Below are 7,508 nucleotides of genomic sequence, written 5' to 3'. Positions count from 1 at the left end.
CCCTCAGCAGGCAAAACAGAAAACAGAACCATGGAGAGGATAGCCGGATCTTTTGTGACAACAAAAACCACAAGGTCCCTTTCCATAGGATCCATTGGTTGAATGAGCCTTCATGCAATAGAGGAACTTTATCTTCTTTCCTTTTTGCTCTTTATAAAAATAAAACTGAGAAGATTTTCAACTTTGATTTTTCTATACGGCGCAGTGCATTATGACTAGTTAGGCATAAAAGGGGATGAGCTTTTCTTACCAGTAATCATCAAATTGGGAAGATCAAAGGTGGGTTCTTTAGTTAATGAAGAGTTGTATTTACATTAGAGTGATGTAGGAAAGTTTAGCACGCGTATAACTAAATAGGGTGTCAATGATTCTTTAGGGTGAAGGAACTTAGAACAGAAAGTTATACAAGTAATCACTCGTTCCTCTTCATACAAAGGCTCAATGAGAGTCTAAAAAAACAAAAACAACCGAGTATCATTACACAATACCACAAGCAGGATATAACAGATTAATCAAGAACAAGACATCTCATATTGCTACAATTTACAATTATGCAAGTATTAATAATGTAGCAAACAGCTTAAACCATGGCAACAATCAAAGCTCAAAGAGACAACAGCAGATCATGTCATACTGCAAACAAGATCAGGTAGTACCTTGCATTAGAAATTTCTGCCTACTTGGCATTGGTCTTCTTCTTCAAAAGGTTCCCAAACTTGCGTAGCAATGCCTTCTTTTTCTTCAGTTGCTGCTTTGTTGGAGAGGTACCACCATTCTCCATTGTTTCTGTTGACTGCCCATTTATTTGATCATAGCCATCACCATCGATCTTTGAGTCTACATCTTCTTCAAAAGACTCGGGCTCTGGCCCTGATCCTGCCTCTGTCCTGGGTTCCCTCTCAGGTGACAAATCCTTCTCATTGATTTTACAGTTGTCCCACATTTTTGCTTCAACCTCAGCAAAGTCATCTTCCTCAGCCTCCCCATTCATGTTCTCCTGCTTTGGTTCCAGAGCATCTGTATTGTTCAAGAAACCTTCTCCCTTGTGTTTCTCAGGCTGCGCCAACTTCGGTTTTTCCATTTCTCCACCATCCACATTCTCATCCACAAGTTCTTCCATCTTTGGCAATAAATCATAGTCTTTTTCACTATTTGATAGGTCGCCGTTCTCTTCAATCTTCCTGGCCAGAGCTTCCTCAAGCAACTTAGATAATTCATTACCTTTCTCCAGGGCTACAGCCTCCTTAGACCTCAGCTCTTCATTCTCCTGTGTAATGCTTTGCAACTCGTTCTCTTTGTCCAGCAGTCTCTCCTTCAGTTTCAAACTCTCAGCCAATGTTTTTTCCGCAAATTCCTTTGCAGAATTTGTCTCAGATAGTGCTTCCTCTAAATTGTTGACAAGCCGGGCATTATCTTCCTTTGTTGCCCGTGCCTCTTCCTCTTTTTCATTGAGTAAATTAAGTAACCTCTCCACTTCCCTTTTGACAGTTGACAGATCTTGCTCTGATTCTCTAATGGCGCTCACAAAACCTAGCTCTTTTACCTCCCATTCTGTTTTCGAGTCTTCAGCTAATCTATCCATTTCTCTTCTCACAGAAAATATTTCTTCTTCTGATTTTTTTATGGAAGCCACAAACTCAAGCTCCTTCTCCTTCAGTTCTGTCTTCAAATTCTCAGCTTCGAGCTGAGATATCTCAACTGACTTGGTGAGATGATCAATTTCTTCTTTTGCTTCATCAATCACGGCTTCATATTTCTCTTTGGCAGCTGCAAAATCCGACTTCCAATTTTCAAATTGGATCTCAGCATTTTCTAGTTCAAATTGAGCCGTAGAGAGCTTCTCTTTTGTCTCTCTTGCTTCAGTTGAGACTTCATGCAAAGCTGAGGCTAGACTCTCCATAGCCTTCTTACTTTTCCCTTCCTCATCTCTAGAAACTTCCAAATCAATCATTAGTTTATTCTTCTCTTCCAACAAACATTGAACATTTGAAATGGCTGCCATCTCATTATTCAATGCCTGTGCTTTCTCTGCCTTGACACTATCAAGCTCAGACCTTAAATTATCAACTGTAGTAGCCCTTTCCAGTGCCTCTTTTTTGCCCATCTCAAGAAGTTGGTTGGATTCCTCTAATTCTTCTTTATGCCTCCCAGCTGAAATTTCCAAGGACTCGATCACACCTCTAAGAGAGGCAATTTCAGATTCTTTCTCTAGCAACAGAGCATTATTTAGTTCAAGCTGTTTCATAGATGAAGCTAATGACTCTGCAGCAAACTTTTCTGAAAGGGTGACCTCATCAACCTGAGTTTCAAATGATTCAGCTTTTTTCTTCCACTCATCTGCTAAATTACTCAGATTTGATTCAGCCAGTTGGGCTTCTTCTAACTCTGACCTGAGCGCATCATTAATAACTTTCATTTCTTCTACCTTTTTTTCTGCAGTCTTTGCTCTCTCAAGCTCTTGCTTCAATGAATCGATCTCTAAGTTTAGTTTCTTAACTAATTCAGAGGTTTCATTTGACTTTGCCTCTAGTTTTGAATCAAGCACAGCTTTGACTAGCCCCAGTTCATTGGACAACAGCTCGACCTTTTCTGCATTAATTTCTGCAATTTTCATGGCATCATCTGCATGACTCAAAGCGGTGTTCTTTGCATCTGTTGTCATAGAAAGCTCATGTTTAACCCTTTGGAGCTCCTGGGTTGCAGATAATAATGCAGCAACATCGAGAGCATGCTGACTCCTAACAGATTCCAATTCTTTTTGCCACTCTTCTTCTCTCTTTTGAGCTGCCTCTATACCTGCTTGTTCTAGCTCATCTGCACGAAATTTTTCAATCTCAGAACTCTCTTCAGCACGCTTTTGAGTAACTAAGGCTTCACTTAACTTCTCATTTGCTTCCTCTGCAAGCCTTTTGGCCTGCTTCAGCTCCTCAAGTACACGGACCTTCTCCTTCTCTGTAGTGGCTAACCGCTCCTTGGCCTTTTTGAGGTCTTCTTGAACACTACCCAATTGGGCTTGTAGTTCTGAGCCCTTCAATACCCGTTGTTGTTTCTACCATTAACAGCAAAAAATAAGTGAGTTTCAATGAAATCAAATATTTGGAAAAAAAATCTGGAGAGAGATTGACGAGGACTTCTTCTCAACTTACATCAGGAGTGCTCGGTTTTGGAGATCGACGATCCACGGCAGGCTTGGAGTCAACTGATCTCGGAGAGCGATCAATTGAAAGGCGTGGATTCTGTGAGGGAGAAGAAGAATTGGAGTCTGACCTAGTTGGTCCTTTCGCCAATTTGCTAACTCTAGGAGTTGCTGGCGTAGATTTGTTGGGTAGAGTTTCGGACAGTCCGGTTCTGATTCAAGACCGACGTTCAGATTAACTCCAGATCAAATCCATTACATTAAGGGGAAAAGAAACATTGACACAAAAAGTGATGCACAACTCACAAGCCAGTAGAAGGAAAAGTCACACCACGAGAAGAAAGCTGTAAATTAGCGTTACGAAAAGAGAGAAGACATATGCAAAATACCAAACAACGTGGAAAAGATCGCAAAACCAAAACAATAAATTTTTTCAAGATCGAAGCATACCATACCATAACAAAACGAACCAAGACGTTTATGAAGCGTGAAAGCACAGCAGATGTCTGTTGCAGTGAAAATAAGTATAGGCACGATCACTGCTAAACCAAAACGGAAAAGAGAGAGAGAGAGAGAGAGAGAGAGAGAGACTGGAAACTGGAAACTTCATGGCGATAAAACATAATGGGGAAAAGAAAAAGAAAAAAGTAAGTGTCACTTACCAGACAAAATCAACAAAATCACCAGTAAGTAAACCAAATTACGCAACTGGATCAAAGAAGAGAAGCAAGGAAACACCGAAAAGCACAGTTCGGAGTCGTTTTTGGAAACAAATGCAAAGATTATGCACGCAAAGGTCTCGCCTTGAAGCCTAAAACGAAGAGATCAAAAAAATGCAAACACCAGATCTATAAAAGGAAACGGGTACTTACTTCGTTTTGGAGGACAACATGGCGGCCTGGAGTAAGAAGAGAGTACCGTCGGAGAGAGGCAAATGAAGCGAAGAGAGCAGGCGATAGAATAGCCTGCTAGAATGCCGACATTGTGAGAGATTCTGACGGATTTGAGAGAGTAAGGAAGAGATCTTTTCAGAGAGCAGGGGCAAGCAAGAAACCCAGTTTAAATTATTTTTTCGTATGGGTCAATGTGGTTTTTGCAGTGACAAGCCTCAGAGAGGTTATTATAGAGCAGCAGTAGCAGCTGAGGCTTTTAGAGGGGTGAGGGAGAGAGAGAAGAAGATGAAATGACTCAAATACCCATACTTTGGAGAAGAATGTCTGGGCTAAAGGTAATTAGGTCACCAAAACAGAGGATTCAGTAAATGTAGGTTGGGGTTGATCGGTTAAAAGACGCAAAGCAGGCGGGCGAGTCGTGGAGTCGTGATTGACGTTTGACTGAACGGCTGAACCGTCTCCTCATGATATCTGAATTTCTCACCTTCTACTTCAAGTGTTTATCCCTTGTCCATTTCATAAAAAATAAATACATTTATCCAATTCCACATGATCCAAATTGATACAAAACCATATCATGCATAGGACATGTACAGATAATAATATGCTTAAATTTTGAACATGTAAGATGTGTAGCTGAAATTGTGTCACAAAATGTGCCCTTAGAGATTGAGCTTTTGGTTCACCCCATAAATATATTCCACTAGGAGTGGGTAATAAAATAAGCAGTTGTGGTGGTTGAGACCCGTAATAAAATAGGCTGAGAATTGTATGAATGAACCTCACTTGCAAACCTATTCCCTAACCAGAGTATTGATGATAGTAGAGCCAAAATTAATGCAATTCATTGTACTTTCCTCGACACTAGATTATCCTTAAACCACAACCCTTGGTGACTGCTATGTCTCTACCCCATTTTTTTCCTTCTTCGTGACTATGCAACAATGAAGAGGTGGATGGGCATTCTCTTCTCTCGACAGCACAGAGGATGCCATCATGTGGGGGAAGTGAAATGTCTTGCCGTCCTTCCTTTATGAAACAAGCACAAAGAAAGAGAGGGGGGAGCAATGTTTTTCACAATCTAGGGGGTGAGAGTGTATTTTACAAATTGGAGAGTCAGACAAAGTTATTATATTTTTAAAATACTTGAAAAAATGGAGCTCAGTTCTTTCCTTCTCTCTTCTTGCATGCGATGGAGGGAGGTAGGGGGCACCAAGCCAAACCGTTCGAGATTTTTCAAGCTCAGCTTGTTAACTCATTAGCATATTTTTTTTTTTACAAAAATACTCTTTACTCTAATTGCTCTCATCAATTCCCTCTTTAGTTAGTTGATAGTTGCTTTTATTTACCTCAAACCTAAAAAACCATCAATCCTTCAACCCTTTTGGGTCCCTCAACAGCTAATGTTGATTTTTTTTTTTTTGCCAATAGAATAAACATTATTGAATGTCGTGTTTGCTCTCTTTTTAGGACTATAAAGTTGGTTGTTATACATTAGTATGGTCTACTACAAAGTCTTGGACTCCTCTATGATGCCTTGCAATTCATTTTTTTTTATTTTTTTTTGTATTTTTTTTTTGTTTTTGAAGTTTTAAATATAGGTTAGAGCTCGAACCCGGTTAAAAATTTTGGGCTCAAGCTTGAGTTCAAAGTATTCAAAGTAAGTCAAGGTCGAACATATGCAGGTTCGAGTTTGGTTCGGCTCGATATCATCCCTAGAGGGAGGCACCTCCTCCCCTTGGCTCCCTTTTTTACAAAATTTGTTAATATTTTCAATCTCTACAAGCATTGTTTAGGGAGTACTCTTATACAATAGGGACGGTTTTTAGGAGAAACTATTTTAATGTAACCATTTTTTTCATATGCTTCTTTGATGTAGAGAAATGGTGATCAAAAGGATAGTTATTCTTTTTTCTTTCTCTCTTATTAATGCTTTCCATATTGCATCTTTGTGGTGCCAATATCTAGCCGCTCGTGTTTGATTTGACAGGAAAAACCTTCATATATATCCTCTCCATTAATTCTTGTAATCAAAGATATGTGATTAAATAGGTAAATTCATTCATGAGTAGGGATTTTAAAGCTTAGTTTTTCTTTCTTTCAGTCACTGATATGACTTTGGCTTTCATTAAAATACTTCTTATTTGGTTTCAGAAGATATTTCAGTTGTTCCATGTTTCCCATGAAATGTAGTTGTCTTAAATTCTACCTCATTTCACATTAGACTGCTAGTGTGGTTGTAACTAGGGGTGGTTTCAAATCGAGTCGGCTTAAGTTCGGCTCAGTTCGATTCGTTATCAATCGAGCTCAAGTCGAGCTCGAGCTCTGAAATCGGCTCGTTTACCTTAACGAGCCAAGCTCGACCAAAGACAGGTTAGGTTCGTCGGCTCGCGAGCCGGCTCAAAGTGAGTCAGGATCGATATCGGGTTGGGAGCAGGGGAGCGGGAGTGGGATCGGGAGCATGAACAAGAGTGAGAGGAAGGGAAGGGGAGGGAATTTTTCCTCCCCTCATTACCGCCGAGCCCATCCCGTCGGCTATTGTCGTTGCCTCTACCGTCGTCGACAGCTGCTCGTCGGCCGCCTTTATGGTCGTCCGTTCAATTTCTTCCACTCCTCGCCGTCGCCTCTGTTTCCGTCGTCGCCTTTGTTTCCGTCGTCGCCACTGTCATCATTGCCGCTTCCGTCACAACCGTCATCCCTGACGACAGGTCCTCCCCGGCGTCGTAACCCCCTTCCCTCTGCGTCGTCTCAGCTCTCAGCGTAAAACCTGAACCAGTAAGTTCAGGGGAGAAATTAGGGGAGAAATAATCTCCCCCCTCCCTCGCGCGAAGATGAAATCGCACGTGCAAGATCGTAAAGTAAAAAAAAAAAAAAATTCTTTAAACTCTCCTTCCTCATAGCTCTTGAAAAAAATTTAAAATATATTTTATAGAAATAAGTTTATATGAACTATTAGTGTCTCATTTTTTTAAAATATTTTTCTAATTAAAAATTCTTATTAAAAATCATATAATTTTATAAGTAAGATTTTCCTACCAAGATGGGGTAGAAACTGTATAGAAAAATTTTGAATGAGTATTTAACAGTTGATGTGGTAATACTTTTAGCCTGAAGCAGTTTTCATTGCAATTTTGTTTTTGACATTTTATTTTATTAAAAATTTATCGAAGTATAATAATATATTAGATTGATTATTAATTTTTATTTATTTCCCTAGAAGAGGCAATAAAAGGTCCATTTAACTTTCCTAAGAAAAATTTAAAATATTTCTTGTAATTTTCTAATAAGTCACTAATAGTAATAAGATTTTATTTAAAGGTTTTTTTGGGAATCTGTATCATAGGAAAAATATTTCTAGTTTTTCCTAGAATATAAATTTTCATCTAGGGGCACTAAGGAGGCAATAGTAAATTTATGGCCAGATTACAAGCTAGACAACAATTGGAGTAAAAAAGATTAATATTGGTGAATTTTAATCC

General features: G+C 39.4%; 1 protein-coding gene across 1 annotated transcript; it reads right to left on the bottom strand.

The window, feature by feature from the left end:
• Positions 1-291: 291 nt before the first annotated feature.
• Positions 292-4,236, bottom strand: LOC137934057 (WEB family protein At3g02930, chloroplastic-like). The gene is made up of 3 exons (XM_068778258.1): positions 4,009-4,236; positions 3,147-3,348; positions 292-3,049 (listed from the first exon to the last, which is right to left on the bottom strand). Exons 1-3 carry the CDS (start codon positions 4,026-4,028, stop codon positions 677-679), a joined length of 2,595 nt encoding a protein of 864 aa, XP_068634359.1. The 5' UTR covers positions 4,029-4,236; the 3' UTR covers positions 292-676.
• Positions 4,237-7,508: the final 3,272 nt, after the last annotated feature.

Source organism: Aristolochia californica, unplaced genomic scaffold, assembly GCF_029961685.1.
Source record: "Aristolochia californica isolate CCGP_79_NKW_82.1479 unplaced genomic scaffold, dmAriCali1.0.hap1 SCAF_6, whole genome shotgun sequence".
Classification (NCBI taxonomy): domain Eukaryota; kingdom Viridiplantae; phylum Streptophyta; class Magnoliopsida; order Piperales; family Aristolochiaceae; genus Aristolochia; species Aristolochia californica.
The sequence above is the reverse complement of the archived record's forward strand: the minus strand, read 5'-3'. Positions and strand labels throughout refer to the sequence as shown.

Excerpts from the sequence above, each read along its gene's own strand:
- LOC137934057 (XM_068778258.1), bottom strand. The coding sequence starts at position 4,028 with ATGTTGTCCTCCAAAACGAA. Across the intron at positions 3,349-4,008 it reads ATGTTGTCCTCCAAAACGAA|AACCGGACTGTCCGAAACTC; the intron begins GTAAGTACCCGT and ends GTCTTGAATCAG. Across the intron at positions 3,050-3,146 it reads CAAAACCGAGCACTCCTGAT|AAACAACAACGGGTATTGAA; the intron begins GTAAGTTGAGAA and ends TGTTAATGGTAG.